Source organism: Bubalus kerabau, chromosome 18, assembly GCF_029407905.1.
Source record: "Bubalus kerabau isolate K-KA32 ecotype Philippines breed swamp buffalo chromosome 18, PCC_UOA_SB_1v2, whole genome shotgun sequence".
In the NCBI taxonomy this organism is placed as follows: Eukaryota; Metazoa; Chordata; class Mammalia; order Artiodactyla; family Bovidae; genus Bubalus; species Bubalus kerabau.
This window is the reverse complement of record NC_073641.1, coordinates 64,825,583-64,845,369: the sequence shown is the minus strand read 5'-3', so window position 1 is coordinate 64,845,369 and position 19,787 is coordinate 64,825,583. Positions and strand designations below refer to the sequence as shown.

Here is a 19,787-nt window from a genome sequence, read left to right as displayed (position 1 = left end):
TTCTGCTTTCTTTCCCTGATGAGGATATAGAAAGTGAAGTTTGAACACATTTGTTTTTGGCCTTGCTGTGTGGCATGTGAAATTCTAGTTTCCTGACCAGGGATTGAATCCATGTCCCCTGCATTAGGAGCTCCAAATCATAACCACTGAACTACCAGGGAAATCCCCTAACACGTTTTTAAAAACATGATCACTAAAATAGGAAAATTGCTAACAAAAGTTTTTACATTTGTGTGTGTATATTAAATAAACCACATGGCAAGTCCCCCTACTAAAGAACTTCGTGGTAAAATTGGACTTGGTAGTGTTTAATAAAATAAAAGTTGAGCTATGATATTTCCACGGAGAAGGCAATGGCAACCCACTCTAGTACTCTTGCCTGGAAAATCCCATGGATGGAGGAGCCTGGTAGGCTGCAGTCCATGGGGTCTCAAAGAGTCGGACACGACTGAGCGACTTCACTTTCATGCATTGGAGAAGGAAATGGCAAGCCACTCCAGTATTCTTGCCTGGAGACTCCCAGGGACAGAGGAGCCTGTTGGGCTGCTGTCTATGGGGTTGCACAGAGTCGGACACGGCTGATGCGACTTAGCAGCAGCATGCTATTTCCAAATTGCATGTTTAGCCTTTGATTTATATAGTTTAAAATTTTAATTACATAAATTTAAAACTCTCACAAATAGATCAATGTAGTAAGCCATCATATTGCCAGCATGTAGATTCAACAGATACAAGCACGGCTGACAGTTCTTTTATCTCAACTCTTTCCCTCTTGCTTCCCCACACTTCTTTTGGATTGTTTTAAAGGAAGTCTCAAATATGATATCTTTTCATCAGTAAATGCTTATGTATTCTAAGAGATAATAACTTATTAAAAAAACTAACCATAATACCACTATCATACTGCTTACTGTCTTTATCCTCCCAAGTTTTAAAAGGCCTGTCAAGGGGCTTCCCTGGCAGCCCAGTGGTTAAGACTCCACACTTCCTCTGCATGGGGCACAGGTTCTATCCCTGGTTGGGGAACTAAGACCCCACATGCTGTTTGGTGCAGCCAAAAAAATAAATAAAAAAATAAAAATGCCTGTCAGTATTATTGCTATTAACATGATGATTACTGAATTCTGCACAAACTGGAATCAAGATTGCCGGGAGAAATATCAATAACCTCAGATATGCAGATGACACCACCCTTATGGCAGAAAGTGAAGAGGAACTCAAAAGCCTCTTGATGAAAATGAAAGTGGAGAGTGAAAAAGTTGGCTTAAAACATTCAGAAAACGAAGATCATGGCCTCCGGTCCCACCACTTCCTGGGAAATAGATGGGGAAACAGTGGAAACAGTGTCAGACTTTATTTTTCTGGGCTCCAAAATCACGCAGCCATGAAATTAAAAGACGCTTACTCCTTGGAAGGAAAGGTATGACCAACCTAGATAGCATATTCAAAAGCAGAGACATTACTTTGCCAACAAAGGTCCGTCTAGTCAAGGCTATGGTTTTTCCTGTGGTCATGTATGGATGTGAGAGTTGGACTGTGAAGAAGGCTGAGCGCCAAAGAATTGATGCTTTTGAACTGTGGTGTTGGAGAAGACTCTTGAGAGTCCCTTGGACTGCAAGGAGATCCAACCAGTCCATTCTGAAGGAGATCAGCCCTGGGATTTCTTTGGAAGGAATGATGCTAAAGCTGAAACTCCAGTACTTTGGCCACCTCATGCGAAGAGTTGACTCATTGGAAAAGACTCTGATGCTGGGAGGGATTGGGGGCAGGAGGAGAAGGGGACGACAGAGGATGAGATGGCTGGATGGCATCACTGACTCGATGGACGTGAGTCTCAGTGAACTCTGGGAGTTGGTGATGGACAGGGAGGCCTGGCGTGCTGCAATTCATGGGGTCGCAAAGAGTCGGACAGGACTGAGCGACTGATCTGATCTGATTGATCTGATAGTCCCTTTTGTCTTTGGATATAGCCTACTAGGGATGTATGATCATGTTATCAAGTCTCTAAAATAATTATCTGTGATTAAGCTTGATATACATAGGTTCATTTGTTTTTGGCTTCTTTTCTACTTTGTTTGATTCCCACTTTTATTATTATGTAAAAGAGTTCCATGATTCTGAAACAAGATGATTTAGAAGCCTAAATGTTCCCTTCTCTTTCCTTTTATATAATCAGTGAAGCTTGTGAAGTCCCTGATAAAATAATAATATTGTGTACGTTTGTATTTTGAGAGAGTCATGGTTACTGTCAATTGTACTGTGGGGAAAAAAATTATATAGGGCAGATCAAACTTTTTTGGTCTCAGGATCCCTGTAAACTCTTCTGAAAGACTCGCCGTATAAGAGAATAAAAACATTTAGAAATTTTTATTCACTTAACACACTCATTATGTGTTAATATACATTTTTCTTCATGAAAATAACCATATATTCTAAAGCCAGAATATTGGTGAGAAGAGTGGGTTTGTTTTATATTTGCATATCTTTAAAATGTTTGGTTTAGTGGGAAGCAGCTACGTTCAAACAGTTGTGTTCTGTAGTCTTTGGAAACCTGCCACTGTACACCGGCAAGACAGTGAGAGAAGACTCTCAGTGTTAGAGCGGAGATAGTTTTGACCTTGCAGGGCCCCGGTGAGTCCCATTTCTGTACTGTAGACTCTGTTGAGCAGAGCTCTGGGGCTTGATTTAGATTTGTTATGTTTGCTTAGTTTTGTGTTCCTTGGTTTGTCCTTTAGAAGGATGGAATCTTCTGAAAATCAGTGTCTGGATCTAATGGAGATCCAGTCTTCCCAATCTCGCTGAACTCCAGCCCCACCTGTCTCTTGCGGCCGTCCTGTGGGGTGTGGGGAACTGTGGTGCTCCGGTGGATGGGTGCACCCTGCAGTCTCCGTGGTATTCCCTCCCGCAGCGCCCACGAGCCATAGGGGCCTCCACGTGCGTATGTAGGAGGAGTCAGGCTGACCGTCAGACGTTTGCCCGCTCCTTGGTGGTGGTCCGCGCGTTATCTCCCTGCGTTCCGCTTGCCAAGTGTGCCAACAGAGGCTCTCCCTGGCCCAACCCCAGTCCTTCGCCGCATAACTGCTGGCTGCCAGTCACCATGTTTCTGCAGGGCGACGGGAGGCCAGCAGTGTTGCCACCGCTTCCCTCTGCCCTGTGTCCTGCCTGCCACGCTGTCTCTGCTGCACCCTACTTCCTGCCCCCCGGGGCTGCTTAAGAGCCGGTGGGGGAGACAGGAAGAGGTGGAACCACTTGCCCTGTGACTGCACCTGCCTGCCCACACTTGCACTCAAACTCCCCGTAAGTGGGGGATCTTGCGGTGGCATATGCCTGTCTCTAAAGTTAATCCACAGAGGTCTAAGCATTTCTGTTGGTACCAACCCTGACATAGCAAATGACTTTGAGTGCAGGTTTGGCTTCTACCTGCAGAATTGTGGCCATTCTAGAACTCACCCACGCCCATGGGCATCTGCAGCTCAGCTCTGATGATTCTAGGTCACCAGGAGTGCATGTTCTGTGGCCCTGTTAAGTTGTTGTGCTGACCAGGGCAACTGGGAATTGGGTGATGGGGAACCCAGATTTGGTTCCATAGAGGAAGCCTGGTAATGGACTACCCCAACCAAGGGGTAGCAGACTTGTTACTCACGACCCAAGGGTGGGGAGGCAATGATGAAAAACAGAACTGGTCTCTGGAGGTCTGGTAATTGGAATGAGTCCACTTAAAATTCTTTAAGGCGGATCCATTGCATGGCAAGTCTAGTACCTGCAGCCGAGGTGGTGGTGGTTTAGTTGCTAAGTCGTATCCAACTCTTGTGACCCCGTGGACTGTATCAGGCTCCTCTGTCCCTGGAATTCTCCAGGCAAGAATACTGGAGTGGATTGCCATTTCCTTCTCTAGGGGATCTTCCTGACCCAGGAACTGACCCTGGGTCTTTTGCATTGCAGGCAGATTGTTTACCAACTGAGCTATAAGGGAAGCAGCCGAGGTAATCTCCAGCTTCAATGGTAGGGTGTTGAGTTCAGTGCAGTTAAAATACCGTGTGATCTGCTGCCAGGGTTTACGGATGGGGAGCCTCTGCCCCTATCCCCATGCCCTGCTTCTCCTCGACCTCCTGGCTCCTAGCCTGGTTTCCCTGGGCTGAAGTGCTGGAGCTGCCTGCACACTGCCGCTGGAAATCATGGCATGGGACCATGGTTCTGTTTCGTGTTGGAACTTTGTGGAGGCCGATTAGACGCGATGGCTGGGACGTTCCTACTGCACGGCTAGAGCTCAAAGTCTTAGATTGATGCAAAATGGACCAGAGTAAAAGCTGTTGCCATGGATGTTTTTATTAATTAAGGATGAAGGTGTAAAAAGGAGGTTCAAAGAGATTCTGATCCCATATTGTCTCTCCATAAACGATGCCGACTGCCAGCGTTATTTCCGGTAATGTGCGGGTAGCTTACCGGAAAGCAAAGTCCTTCCCATGATGGTAGCTGCAGTGTCTGGTTCTAGAACTGAAATTTAAAGGCACAGTGGTGCAATCTGTGCTTAATTTGATACAATTCAGATAACTCTAGACTCCATGGGAACCAGGATTGACACTTTTGATAGCTTTTTCCTGGGTGGTGATGAGTGGCTTTTCTGTCTTGCTGGAGCAATTTATCTGGTTTATAGATAACAGAGAGACTAGTTGTGCTAACCATAGGTTACCCCGAGCGCTTGATAACCTTAACTTCAACAAATATTGTTTAGTCGCCCAACATTGAGCAGTCACAAGTCTGTGATGCTCTTAAGTGGCCAGAACCACACCACACTGCTCAGCATGTGTGCTTCCAGTCGGACGGGTGCTGGAGATTTCATTATTAAATCCGTTAGAGATAGGCTCTGGGTTGCAGTTGTTACTCATTAATGAGGAATTCCCTGTAAGACAGTAGATCAGAAGTTTACATCAAGTCCCTGCCCCTTGTTCACATTGCCCGTTATCCCTCACATTCCCACCTTGGGGTTGGTATTTGGCCTTGGTGGTTCGCTGAGAAGCCGTTCTAAATGAAAGTCACTACCAGGTTTTGGTAGGTGGTCCTGCGGAAGGACCACATTAATGAACGAGAGAGCTTGATGGCACGCTTTCAGTCCTCTGCATGTCACCCACCACCCCAGGCAGACTGACGGTGGTGCAGTTAGAACCACTTGGGGCAGGAGTGTGAGGAGGAGCTGCTGCCCTCTGGCGGCAGACCCATATCCCTGCGCTCCCATGATGAAGATGAAAGTCACTCAGTTGTGTCTGACTCTTTGCGATCCCTTGGACTGTACAGTAGGAGAAGGTAATGGCACCCCACTCCAGTACTCTTGCCTGGAAAATCCTATGGACGGAGGAGCCTGGTGGGCTGCAGTCCATGGGGTCGCTGAGGGTCGGACACGACAGAGCGACTTCACTTTCACTTTTCACTTTCATGCTTTGGGGAAGGAAATGGCAGCCAACTCCAGTGTTCTTGCCTGGAGAATCCCAGGGACGGGGGAGCCTGGTGGGCTGCCGTCTATGGGGTTGCACAGAGTCGGACACGACTGAAGTGACTTAGCAGTACAGTCCATGGAATTCTCCAGGCCAGAATACTGGAGTGGGAAGCCTTTCCCTTCTCCAGGGGATCTTCCCAACCCAGGGATCGAACCCATGTCTCCCACATTGCAGGCGGATTCTTTACCAGCTGAGCCACAATAGTTTCTGCTTAAGGCGGCCTCTGGCTGTTTCTCTCTGGCCTTCGTGGTCTTGGGGTGCCCCCTCCACACCCTGATTGTGTGTGTGTCTGTTACAGTGTCTCCCTCTAGTGGAGGGTTGTCCCCAGGGCCACTCACTGCTGTTTCTATAAGTCCTGAGATAACGTTTTTGTGAAGTTTAAACTTAGGACTGGACTTAGGACTTTAAAATATTAGGAGAAGAATGGTGATTGATTTTTGCTTATTTCTATCTATAGTCTGTTAGTTATGAGAGTGTGCAGTTTTAGAGCTTCCCTGGTGGCTCAGACGGTAAAGAATCTGCCTGCAATGCCAGGAAACCTGGGTTCGATCCTGGAGTCAGTAAGATCCCCTGGAGAAGGGCGTGGCAACACACTCCAGTCTTCTTGCCTGGAGAATTCCATGGACAGAGGAGCCTGGATAGTTATAGTCTGTTGGGTCGCAAAGAGGTGTCATGACTGACTGACTAAGCACCATGCAGTTTTAAGGAAAACCACTGTTTCTGTCATTTTCAATTTTTATTTATTTACAGAACTCTCATACAAAGAAGCAATTGACCTTTTTATATAATAGTGATTTTAAGTTTCAGATATATTTGATTATCATCTTGATCACCCTTTTCAGTTCTCCATGATGTTAATGATGTTTTATGTAGTGACAGAGTCTTACTTTGACAAGCAATATTTTAGTCTTTGGTGGTCTATTTTTCATAAATTACAACCAAAATAATTCAGTTTTTCTTTTTTCATTAATAGACATATGTAGAGTGTGTCGGTCAGAAGGAACACCTGAGAAACCTCTTTATCATCCTTGTGTGTGTACTGGCAGTATTAAGTTTATCCATCAAGAATGGTGAGTCATCCTTTTGGAAAATTTTTGCCTGAGCTTCACTTTTGTCATCTGTATGATAAAGGGAACTGTTTCAGTGACTTTTTCTGTAACTAGATATTTAAAAAAAATTTTTTACTATGTTTGGAGATTATCCCTATTGCTTATTACCAAGCCATGTCATTTTGGTATATTGTCTTTTGCCCATTTGTTTGTTTCTACTGTGGGGAGCTTATATGTTCATGGGGAGTATTACGGTTTTCTGGTTTTGCTTAGGATGGTTATAGCTTACATTGAGGAAATGCTTTGTGTCAGGGAATACAGTGCTTCTGTACATTTTAGCTCATTTAATCCTTACAACAGAACTGCGAGGTGGAGTATTACTGTCATTCACGTGAGGAAACTGAAGCACAGAAAAATTAACTTCTCGGTGGCACAGCCAGCCAATTAGTGATAGGCCTGGCCACCAGGCAGCAGTGTTATTAAATCAGTGTTAGAACTGATGTTGATGCTTGAAGATTCTTTTTATATTCAGTTATCTTTGAGGAGATTACAGTTTACAGTAATTAATTGTTCAGTTTAACCTCAGTTGCTTTTTAGTAGTAGAAACACGTGTTTTTTTATCTTTATTTGTTACAATTCTGTACTCTTTGAGGGCATCAGTGATAAAAAAAAAAATTAAAGATACTCTGAATTTAAAATCGTAAAAGCTCTGTGATATGTTAAACTTTAGTAAAGCAATATTAGTTTTCAGTGAAACCTCAAAGTTTCCTTGTCATAAATACTATACTTATGAATATGTTTGTAATTGCAGCTTAGTTCAGTGGCTGAAACACAGTCGAAAAGAATACTGTGAATTATGCAAGCACAGATTTGCTTTCACACCAAGTAAGTTCTTCAGAAGTTTTCACTGCACTTCTAGATTATAACTGGCTACCTAAAGATGTTTAAACAGTTTTAAAGCAACTATGTTTGATTTAATTTGTTTTTGATAGTAATAGAAAGTATTGCTATAGCATTTTGGAAAGCATTTTTTAAAACTACATGTTAGCTTTTAACACACGCATGTGTGATTTAATTTGCGAGATATTTTTTTCTTTCTTTTTTATATTTTAGATGAGTTCAAATATATATGAAGGTATAATGAACCCAAGTGTATCCATCACTCAGTTGCATCCATTTTCAACCCATAGCCCTTACGTGTAGTCCCCTGTGCTCTTTAACAGCAAGCATTTATTATCTCATAGATTCTGTGGATCCAGAATCTGGACCACCTTTGTTGGATGTCTCTGGCTCAGCATCTCTTACATGCTTGTAGTCAGTCTTGTCAGCTAGAGCCCCGGTGTCATTTGAAGGCTTGGCTTGGGAGCTGTGGGGTGAGGTATTGTTCTGATCACACTCAGGTGTTTGTTAGGATTCAGTCCCTTCCAGGCCGTTTACTGGGGGCCTCTCTCAATTGCATGTGGGCTTCTCTGGTGGTTCCCTATGCTCTTGTTCCCACATCTCCATTCTTATTACAGAAAATCCTATGTATGATTTCATCTGTACATATTTTAGCATGTACCTCCAAGACAAGGGTTCGTTTAAAAAAAAAGAAACAAAACAGCTATAATACCATTATATACCCAGAAAAGTGAGTAATTAATGATGCCTTAAATTTGTCAAATGTCCCATCCCTGTTAAAATTTGGGATATCTTTTGAGTTAAAATTGTGTTGGTTGTAATAATAACAATAATAATGACAAATATTTAATTCACTTTTTAAAAACAAGACTTTTTAAGCTCAATGTTTTGTAAGCCTATGGTAAATATTTTGCAGATCTTTAGAATTCCAATTATAATTTATAAGTCTTTTGCCTGTTGATTTATACTTAATATTATGTACTTTATAAATAAGTAGATGTTCATACTGGCAAGGTATCAAGAATTTGACGCATATTTTCACTCTGGGATCCTAGTACATTGCTCTTCTTCCTCTTCTGCCCCCTCCCCCAAAGCTTTTTATGCTTTAGTGTTTGTTTTAAGCATCTTAAACTGCTGGGTGTAAATTCTGTAAACTAGTGTTAATGTTACTTTGTTTTTATGTAAAGAGTATATATGATTAAAATCATAACAGTTTACCATTTGAATGTTGATTGTGCTAAAATGGGAGCGGGGAGTGGCTAATGGACCCCAGTGGGCTGTTTGCTCCTGTAGGAAGTAGCTCTGCTGCAGATTCTTGTGCACTGTGAGAGCTGCTGCTGAGGCTAGTATTGGGGGAGGGTTCTTTTTTGAGGACCTCTGTCAGCTTCATCTTTTGCTCCTACCGCTTTAGGTGATCTTTGATAACTCTGGAAACCAGCTGGTTATATTGTTTGAATGCTGAAATGTGTGTGAGTTAGCCTTGCATAAAGTTCCTGGCTCTTGAGTGAGGGGATGTATACATCTCTTGAATCTTTTTTCCTGCTCAGAGGCCTATTTTGTTGGCTTTTATATTTATGTGATTTGCTCTCATAAATGACTTCTGGGTAAATGTAGTATTATGTTATAACTATTTGAATTATTTTTCATATGGGACAAAATACTTAGATGCAATGCAAAGGTCAAAAGTTAGATAGTTCTATATGCCTACAAAGTAACCTGTTTTTGAATCTTCATGAATTTGAACTTTTTCCTTTTCCCCCCTTACAGTTTATTCCCCAGATATGCCTTCACGGCTTCCAATCCAGGACATATTTGCTGGACTGGTTACAAGTATTGGCACTGCAATACGATATTGGTTTCATTATACACTTGTGGCCTTTGCATGGTTGGGAGTTGTTCCTCTTACAGCATGTGAGTATTCATTTCCCTGTTACTGGAGTTGTTTAAATATTACACAACTGTTTAATATTATAAAGTATTTTTATTCAGTGATGTTTATTAGATATTATAATGTTGTGTATTAGGAAAGCCTCATTTAGAACATGTTATTTATCTGAATGAAAAACCATTTTTTAACAAGTGAGCTTCTTAAATGAATGTGGGAAACACAGCATACAGAGGCTAATAATGAAAGTTCATGAGAGAATTGAAAAACCAAAATCAAAGCATAATTGAAAGAAAATTGACTTTTACTCTTTGAAGTTTATCAGAGCTTTCAAAAATGGCAAAAGATATGTTTTTTTAAGATTTTTTTTTTTTGTAATCCCCCTTTAAAAAACACATCCCCAATGGTCCTGAAGAATTGGGAAGTGTATTTTTCAAATATAGGAGTACTTCTGGGAAATTGGTATACTAACTTTTAGTTGATTCTCTCTAGGTTCTTTGTGTTCTTAAAGACATGGAGAGGAGTCAGTAGTATATGTGCCAGAGTATGTAGATAGGATTCTTTAGAGTTAAATGCAAACAAGATTTTTACATAAGTGTGATTAATATCCTCATATCTTCTTAAAATGAATAAGCTTGATGAATTATGAAAATCTTATGAGAATAGCAGAATAGGTACTATTTACTTGAAGAATGAATTAGTGAGCTAGAAGATTGAGCAAGGAGTTCTCTAGGATATGACTCAGACAAGAAGTTGTAAGTATGAGGGAAAAAATTGAGAGATGGAGGCCACATCCTGTTGTTTCAGTATCTGACTAGTAACTAGTTCCAGAAGGTAAAAGAGAAAGCTGAGTCTGATAAAGGAAAGAGGCAAAGCTAGGCCCATGTTAAAGTTTTCCAGTGCTGAATAGGGTAGTGTATAGATATTATGCTTTCAGATTATCCTACAAAGTAATGAAAGTCAGGTTGGCTGAATGTTAGAAGACAGCTGAAGCTTCAAAATTGGACAAAATTTTTGAACCTAAAATCTTCTAAAATTATTCAGATAGAAGGACAAATACAGACATTTCAATAGAGGCAAGGAGTTGGAAAGTTTACTACTTCAAATTATTTATGAAATAGTGTTTGAAGACATATTTTACTAAGGAGAGCAAGGAATCAAAGAGAAAGGTGTAATTTACAAAGAAAAACAAGTACTTCTTACAGCTAAATTATAATTATTGTTAATCTACAATAATTGGAGTAGGAAATGGCTGCCCATTCCAGTATTCCTGCCTAGAAAATTCCATGGATAGAGGAGCCTGGTGGCTACAGTCCGTAGGGTTGCAAAGAGTTGGACACGACTGAGTATGCATGCACTACAGTTTTTTAGGTGTCAGTCTGAAACTAAAATTCTAGGTGATCTTCACATGAAAGAATCTTGTGAGGGGAGGATAGAAATGAGAGCGTTTTAGATTGTTTGTCTTGTGGGGAAATTATAGATGCTTTAGACAAAACAAGAAAATACAGGCCTAGCCAAGTAAGAGTCCTGAACTAGCAAAGGTAATTAAGAGCAGAGGTGCCACCACTGTTCAGGGGAGGAAAGATGGTCATTTCAATAAATGTATAGCATCAACTGGTTGGGCATATGGAGAAAAACGAACCATACTATCATCTCCCACCTGACCCAAGTTAATTTTAGATAGATCATAAGTCTGATTGTGAACATTAAAATTTTAAAAATTTCTAAAAGATAATATATTAGAATAACTGTAGAAGAAAACATTGAGAAATTTGACTTAATTAAAGTTAAGGTTTTTAATTCGTGCTTAGATACCCTTAAGAGAGAAAGGCAAGCTACAGAGTGAGAGAAGGTATCTGCAGTTCACATGTCTAACAAAGGACTTACATATATAGGATATATATATAAGGATAGATCCTTATATATCCAGGATATATGCAAGGAGTATATAATAAAAGAACTATTAAATCTAAGAGAAAGGCAGACAAGCCAATTAAAATGTGGACAGCAGATGTGAACAGGTGTTTCTGGAAAGAAGATTAAATAGCCGGTAAACACGTGACAAGATGCTTAGTATCATTAGTCATCAGGCGAAGGTACAAGAAAGTTACTCTACAGAATCGGCAGAATGGCTGAAGTTAAGGGAAAAAAATAGTGCCAAATGCTTTTTATTAGGATGTGGATCATCTGAAACATGTATTCATCAGTAGTAATGAATATAAATATGGTATAACCATCTTGGAAAGCTGTTTGGCATTATCTGTCGGTGGTTAATATTTTCAATACATTATGACCCAGCAGTTCTATTTCTGGGAATATTGATTACAGAAATAGTCACAGGACACAGCCTTGTGTCCACTGAAAGACTTGTATATAATAGTGTGAGCACTGCAGCTCTGCAGATAGTAGTTTAAAACTGGAACCAACCAAGTAACAGTAGAATGGATTCTGTGCACTTATCCCTATAATGGAATTCTACATAGTGATGACAAAAGGGCTGGCTGTCGTGACATAGGATAACATGGATGAACTTCACTTCTTTGAGAAAAAGAAGCCAGGCACAAAGAGTATGAACTGTATAATTGCATTTATGTGGCCTTTTTAAAATAGGCCAAACTGATCTGCAGTGATAGGGATCAGAATAATGGTCACCTTGTGCTGGAGATATTGACTGGGAAGTGGCTTGAAGGAGCCTTCTGGAGAGCTAGAAATGTGGAGAATCTTATCTGGGTGGCAGTTACTTGGATATACAGTGATGTAAAAATTCACGCAGATACACTTAAGATTTATGTGAATTTTACCTTAATAAAAAAGTAACAAAACTTAGAGCTAATCACTTGGAGAATAGAAATAAGATGGTGCGTTTTTATCCTAGGGAGTAGGAATAGGAGACAGTGAATAAAATTTGAAGTCCAACAAAGGACAGGAAAGACAAGAAGAGAAAGGGGAGTAAAAGTGATCACAGTAGCTGTGATCACTGTGTACATATGAAATTGTTCCATTACGAGAAAGAAGTACAAAACAGCCGGGGCTGACGTTGGAGAGATTTGTTAGCTAACAAAAGACAGGAACAGTATTCACCAGCCAGATACTCTTCAAGATGAAACACTTTAAATGAGGAAAAGCATTTTATTTCATATTAATAAAAGAAAACTTAAGAATTTTTATGCATCAGCAAACAGGACTTAGAATGTAAACCATTCACAGTCATAGTGGAAAACTAACACACTTCTCTGAAATCAGTAGATCAAATAATCAAAAATTAAGTAAGGACTTTGAGGATTTAAGTAACAGGTAACAAGCTTGATTTCTGTTCTGACTTGTTTATACATACACTCACACACAATTAAAATCTATGTCATACGTTAGCCAGAGAAGGCAATGGCACCCCACTCCAGTACTCTTGCCTGGAAAATCCCATGGACGGAGGAGCCTGGTAGGGCTGCAGTTCATGGGGTCGATAAGAGTCGGACATGACTGAGCAACTTCATTTTCACTTTTCACTTTCATGCATTGGAGAAGGAAATGGCAGCCCACTCCAGTGTTCTTGCCTGGAGAATCCCAGGGACGGGGGAGCCTGGTGGGCTGCCATCTATGGGGTCGCACAGAGTTGGACAGGACTGAAACGACTTAGCAGCAGCAGCAGCTTTAAGTTAGCAATGTGCCCACGACTGTCTTCATGTAGGAAGGTGTTGAACTGCCCTGTTTTTAAGCACACTAATAAGGAGGCCTTTAATTTATGAATCTATTTTATCTACAGATAATTGGCCTTCTGTCAGTTTTATTTTGCTATAAACATACTTGCTTTGAATATTTTATACACAGATATAAGCAATTTGTATTACAGAAAATCTGTTCCTATCTTTCTATTTTGACTTGACATTTGAAAACAGCCGTTGAAGTTACTATAAATTTTTGGTACAAGGCTATAGAGGATGCTTAAACTAACACACAAGTACTGGTTTGAAAGAAAACCTCAACTTTTGGGCCCCATTTCCAAATCTATTCCTGCCTGTTCTGATAAGAGGATAGGGAATGGCTGTATATTGACCCTTACTTCATATTTTCCCTTCATGGCCAGATTGAAGATTTTGTCCTTTAGAAGACCCTTGAATTTGTGTTTTTAAAAAATTGGTTGTTAGTTTGCTATTCATAGCATTGAAGCATGTACTCTACTGAAAAGTCCTCTTAATTTCAAAAAGCGTGTACCCCCAAAACTTCATTTTCATGAGCAGATTCAATGAATTTTGAAATTCTAGGTTAAAAAAAATTCTCTGTATTATAATTTTGGAGATCTTTTCTGGATTCCTCCCCCTCTTTTTTCCAAACATCTAAGCTCATTCAGTAAATACAAGTAAGTAAATCTAGAGAGAATCTAAACTTTAAACATTATTGTGTAATACTTACTCTTTACTATCACTATTTTTAATGCTTGATCTTTTTTTTTTTTAGTTTAGTATTTTGAGATTCAAACTTGCAAAGACTGTTTATTTCAGTGGCATTCACACTTTACATCTGTTTAACTGAATGACTGTTTGAGTTATGATGAGAGCTGTGACTGTGTGCTGTCGTGCCCTTTCTTGGCAGGCCGCATCTACAAGTGCTTGTTTACTGGCTCTGTGAGCTCCCTCCTGACACTGCCGCTGGACATGCTGTCCACGTGAGTATTGAACCTCATGGCGGTGGAAGGCCGGCGCAGTGGGAACGGTGCTCATCTTTTCTTCCACATGCTTGGATTTGTTGTGATTTGAAAAGTCCTTCTATTCCTCTTACCTATTCTAACAACTACAGGGGAAGCAATTGATACATGTGAATGATGTTTTAAAACGTACCCTCTTAAAGGAGTATTTGGTAATAGTGGGAAAGCTAGTTAAGTAAGCTGTCACATAGTGCTAGAAAATGTGTTGTTCCACGTAGATGCTGAAAGTTCCCCTTTAAACGTGTTTTTAACAACACAGATGTTTGAAGCCAGATATCTTTTTAAAATGTTTTTTTGATTGTTAGGTTATGGACTCTAAAAACTTGTTGACTGTAGCTTTATTGTATTTTAATTTGGCATGAAGCATTATAATTGCAGTTTCTTGGGAAAGACATGTGACTTATATTTTTATTATTGATGTTAGAATCAGAAATGCTGTGAATGATTAACTGTATCAAGATCATTAGAATATTAAGCTTGCAAAAGATTGGACCTCTGTTTGCTAAATCTTCTTTTGTACCCAACTGACCTTAGGTTTCTGATCCCTAAATAAAGGCAAAGAACAATACAAGACTGTTTTTTAGAATAGAGGCATTCAGATTATATTATGAAAACAAGCCAAATGACAATAGAAGAGTGCAGGAGAGCATGTTTCATTTCTGATAAACAAGAAATCATGTCTCTGCATCGTTATTTTGAATTATGGTTGAAAATACGTAGAAACATTAGATGTGTCAGCAACTTGGTTTTCCTACTGGTGGTTTTAGCTGCTGGTTTTACCTTTTTGGATAAAACAGGCAAGTTATTTACTTCTGTGTCTTTGACAGTATAGGAAACAGAAAAAAGGTTTTGAATTTTATTCACATTAGAACAGCTTCTGAAGTAATGTTCATAAGTAGATAGGAATCTTGGAAATAGGGCACTAATGGCTGTGGCCATGATAAAAAGGAGAAGCAGTGATTTGACACACTTGAGAATTTAGAAATAGTGTAATAATATTACCCTTTGTATGAAAATACTAACCTGTGAAGTGATTCAGTGGAAATAAATACGACAGCATTCTTATATCTGGACATCAGATTTTTATTTCAGCCATCCAGAACACAATTTTAGTATGGAGGCAAGGAAAATCAATCTTAAATGGCTGAAGTGTCATTCATTATGTCTCTGTGTTTATGACATAACTCACCTCTGGCTTTCCTTTAGAAATTGTATACTAAAAAAAAGCTCATGTTAGAAATATCAAGGGAGGTCAGAAAAAAGTTACAAGTGATGGAAGTTACATTTTAACATCTATGAAATAATAAAATAACTGTTTCAAACAGGGTGGTCTTGTTCCATTTATTTTGAGGCTGAGTTGTATTTATCATTGTATCTTTTGAGAGAACAGTGTAGCAGCCAGTCAGTATCCTGATTGTTTAGAAAAGATGACTTGAGGTCCCTTGTGTGCTGTTCAGTAAAGTGGGGTATATTCCTTCTTTTATGGTTTCTGTTTTGAGTGGCAAAATATGTTAATATTTGCCAAAGCTTAAATTGGGAGGCTTTGGTTTTGTGAAAAACCAGGTGCCTATGGAAACCACCATGTCAGAGAAGTTTTAGTGTTTTGGTCTCAGGGCAGTATTCTACTTGCCTACCGCCTTTACTATTTGTTGGTGGGACCCTTAAACATCTGATTGTTTGGCTGGTGTGATCATTTAGGTAGTGCACTGAGGTTGTAACAGAAGGAACCCTGGCACCAGAATAAAGTTGCAACTTTTTGGTGACCTTGGGCAAATCATTGGACAGTCTGAACCCTTGTTTTTTCATCAGACAAAATTCATATTAAGTTTTTACGTGTATTTGTGAATTTAATCTTTGAACAGCCCACTCTTCAAAGTGAACTGAACCCCACTCCCTGAGGCACGTTCAGAGATTAAATTCACAAATATATGTGAAAACCATGTGTGAATTTTGAGCACTGTGTTACTCAGTAGCACAGTTACCACCAAAACGCAGAGCTGCTGCTTGCTTTACGTTAGCAGGCTTCCCTTTTCACCCCAGCCTGGTGGGTTAGGGCCACGCCTGAATGGCCTTCATGGGCTTCCTCACTGCCACCGGAAGAATACTGGAGTCTTGGTGGGGATTGTTGAAAGAAATTGTAAGCATGGGTAGATTTTATAATCTCATGCTGCCTTTTAGAATGTGAAGAATTGAACCAGTTTTTCTGAAAGCACTTATAGTTAAATCACTTATTTTTTCTGAGTAATGTTTCATTTTCTCTATATTTTCTGAAAGTTTACTTAAAATTTCTTAGTACCTTAGCAGGCGCTAAGTATTCCATAGCCCAGGTCTTCAACATCTCAAGGCACAGTCTGTCAGTTAACTATTACTACAAAACATGCTGTCTCCAAAACTTGGTGCCTTAAAACAACAAGCGTTTTAATTCACTCGTAATTCCAGGGGTTAACAGTTTGGATTGGGCTCAGCTGATCAGTTTACCTGTTGGACTTGCCTCAGTTATGCCTGTGTGTCATTGAGGTGGGATGGTCTAAGATGAGGTACTTTGGTTCTTCCATATGACCTCTCTTCCAGAAGGCTAGTGGGGCTTCTTTACATGGTGATCTCAGGGCAGCCTTCTAAAAGGGTGAAGATGGGATCTTGAAAGCTCTCTTCTAGGCTTTGGAACTCAGGAATTCTCATTTATGGTCCAGATGGTTCCCAAACCAGCCCAGAGTTAAGGTGTGAGGGAAAAGCAGAGGATTCTACCAGGAGTCTGTCATTGTTTAAAGTCTGTGGTGACTGGTTGCTGTTCTTACTACTGGTGACAAGGCAGGAGTCAAGAGGGGTCCCCACCTATCAAAATTTTAATGGTCTGGAGGGTTCCTTATCAGAGGGGTGATTATCATTCCTCTTTCTATTAAGATATATTCCAGATAGTATCTGAGGACCACATTATTTCAGTTTGGAGCTTAAAGGCTGAGGTCTCCCAAATTGACCCTTCCTTAAGTCTCCATGAAGGGAAAAATGTCATTTTATTATGGTAGTGAATTTTCCAAAGGCTCCCAAAATTCTTGAGTTACCTTTGAATTATTTTAAAATCAGACATAGACCAGGGAAGGATATGCTCCTTCAGAGAGGAAAAGAACAAAGAAGTGTTCAGCAGTGTAATACTCTGTGTATTGTCCTGTGGATTGTGCATGATCTGTCAGAATTTGTTGAGGAGCTAACATACTTTTAGTGTATTTGCAGTTAGCATCAAAATTCAGTCTGCCTTCTGAATGAGGCGTTCGTAAAGCTTCCCACAGGCTTCTTGCTTCATGTGTTGTGACCTGTGCGTCTCTCAACCTTCCTGTAGTGTCTTTGGACTTTACTAGAGGCTCTTCTTTTTGATTTGCTGATTCTGTTCATTCTCATGGGTTTAAGTATGAGCCAACCAAGTTGGTTAAACTTGTGTGTAAAATAAGGATAAGAAAATTCTTAGTAAGTGTTGGGCAGAGTCATTTATCTTTAGTAAATTCATGCATTTAATACTTGACCTTTGTCAAGTATTTGGCTACTCTTATTTTTTGCTTGCTGCCTTCCTTTTTCTCAGTCATCCTCAAAGAGGCTTGGATAGCTTGTTTATGTAGTTCTGATGTTATTCTTTGCCTTCTATAATATAAACACATACAATACAAATACATAAATACATATATTTGACCCTCTTATAGATAAAGTGCCACCATCCTCAGAAATAACTCTTTTTGAGAGATTGATTTTCACCAAAAAGTTACCACTTTTCTGGCTGTTCTTTCTAGATTTTTGTATAAAGTGAATGTTACCTTGGTTTCTTAACTTGAAGTGTTCTTTGGAGTAATTCTATATACCTCTTTTTTTTTAAACAGGGACAACTTGTTGGCAGATTGTTTGCAGGGTTGTTTTGTGGTGACGTGCACACTGTGCGCGTTCATCAGCCTGGTGTGGCTGCGAGAGCAGATCGTCCATGGGGGAGCCCCGATCTGGCTGGAGCACGCCGCTCCGCCCTTCAATGCTGCTGGGCATCACCAAAATGAGGTAAACCCCCTCCGTCCCCGAATTCCTTTGATCTGGGTGGGACTACGAATTATTGTCCCCCTCCAGGATCCAAACCCTTGACTCCCGTGTCCCTCATTGCGAAGCAGGACAATGACAAGGTTTGGGAGAAGTTTAAGGGAGAAGTGAAAAATCAGAAGCACGTGGCTGTGACTTTGCCTGTTAGTTTCCTGGTGAGACGGGGGCAGTATTAGGTTGTGTACCGAGTGTGCCTTCATTCCCTTCGCCTGGGCTAACAGCTGCCTGGAACTTAATATCCAAATCTCCTTCATGTCCTTTTGACGTGCTCCTTAACATTAAGGAGGCCCCTTGCCCTCTTTGTTCATTAGTGTCTTCATGTGTAAAACAACTCAACCTTTGTCTTGGTAGAAACATTACCAAAAGTAGAAAAAAAGGAATACTGTTGATAACAGTCTTGTACAGTTTTACTTTTTCTTAATGAGAGATGGCATGCAAGATGAAGAGCGTTTGCTTGAGGCATTACGAAGAGAATGGTATGATAAATGATTTTTAGTATCTTGTTTACTGAGAAACTACAGGGCTAAAGATGTAGAAGAAAAAAAGAACTGACACATACAAAAACAATTTGCACCTTGTAAAATTTTTATTATGAAAAAATTGACTATAAAATTAACTATAAATAATAAACGACAGTTTTTCATTTAAGTACCTTCGCTTTTTCTAGTGTTAGGATTGATTTCATCAAATTCCGCCATACCCTTTTCTCTACGGATTTAAGGGTACAGCTTCTTTGAAAACTACACATATGAAAAAATGGGACTATAAAGCAAACATGCTTTTCTTAATCTAGTGTTAGTACTTCATCATTGTATCTCATATTCTCTTAGAGTCTTTGTTACCTTTATAGGAGTTCAGTGTTTTATTAATTAACTGCAACTGGGTCTTTGCACTTGGTGGGTTGCAGAATTCAGGAAGAGGCAGAGAAATGAGTGTGTGGGAACTGATGACGTTCCTGTGGACAGACTTAACCTGCAGTGCAGACATGAGAAATCTTTCCTCAGGTGTTAACTGATGACTGAGAATTAAGTTATATATCAGTATGTGTGTAAACAAGTAGAGTGCATAAATACATTTTCATCCCTAAAGTGATCAGTAAAAACAAGAGATTGCCTTATAAAGAAGGATTATGAAATGATGTATTCAAAATAGCCAGATTTGTTCATGTATTTTCTGTAATGCTTTGTGAAATGTTAATCTCTAAATTATACTGAATGAACGTGTATACTGTTAAGTGAGTTGTGTTCTAATATTACCAAGTTGGTACAAATTCAGATACATTTAGGAGAGATGCCCTTGAGAGCTGATTTTTTGGAATTTTAGTAGAGTTTTTGTCTGTTTGCTAGTTTTGTTTTTTTAGAAAGGAGAATACAATTTGGAAATACAGCAAAACTGAGACAAGTTAGCCAAATTTCTAGTCTGTTCTGTCATTTTAGGCTCCAGCTGGAGGAAATGGTGCTGAAAATGTTGCCCCCGAGCAGCCTGCTAACCCCCCAGCGGAGAACGCGGTGGTGGGGGAAAACCCTGATGCCCAGGATGAGCAAGCGGAGGAGGAGGAGGAGGAGAACGAGGAGGAAGACGACGCGGGCGGGGAGGATGCCGCTGATGCCAACAACGGGGCTCAGGGTAATGGCTGCGGCTTGTCCCCACCCTTCCTCCACGATCATGAGTCCATTCCCAGCTCCCCGGGGAGG

The 19,787-nt window shown here is 40.1% G+C and overlaps 1 protein-coding gene across 2 annotated transcripts in view; it reads left to right on the top strand.

Annotated features, from left to right (window-relative positions):
* MARCHF6 (membrane associated ring-CH-type finger 6) overlaps positions 1 to 19,787 on the top strand; it is an 81,375-nt gene that overhangs the window by 20,841 nt on the left and 40,747 nt on the right. For both annotated transcript variants that reach the window (XM_055555046.1, XM_055555045.1), the window contains exons 2-7: positions 6,466 to 6,562; positions 7,353 to 7,426; positions 9,209 to 9,352; positions 13,914 to 13,986; positions 17,889 to 18,057; positions 19,530 to 19,719. In XM_055555046.1, coding sequence (XP_055411021.1) covers positions 6,466 to 6,562; positions 7,353 to 7,426; positions 9,209 to 9,352; positions 13,914 to 13,986; positions 17,889 to 18,057; positions 19,530 to 19,719 — 747 coding nt within the window. The remainder of the gene's footprint in view (positions 1 to 6,465; positions 6,563 to 7,352; positions 7,427 to 9,208; positions 9,353 to 13,913; positions 13,987 to 17,888; positions 18,058 to 19,529; positions 19,720 to 19,787) is intronic.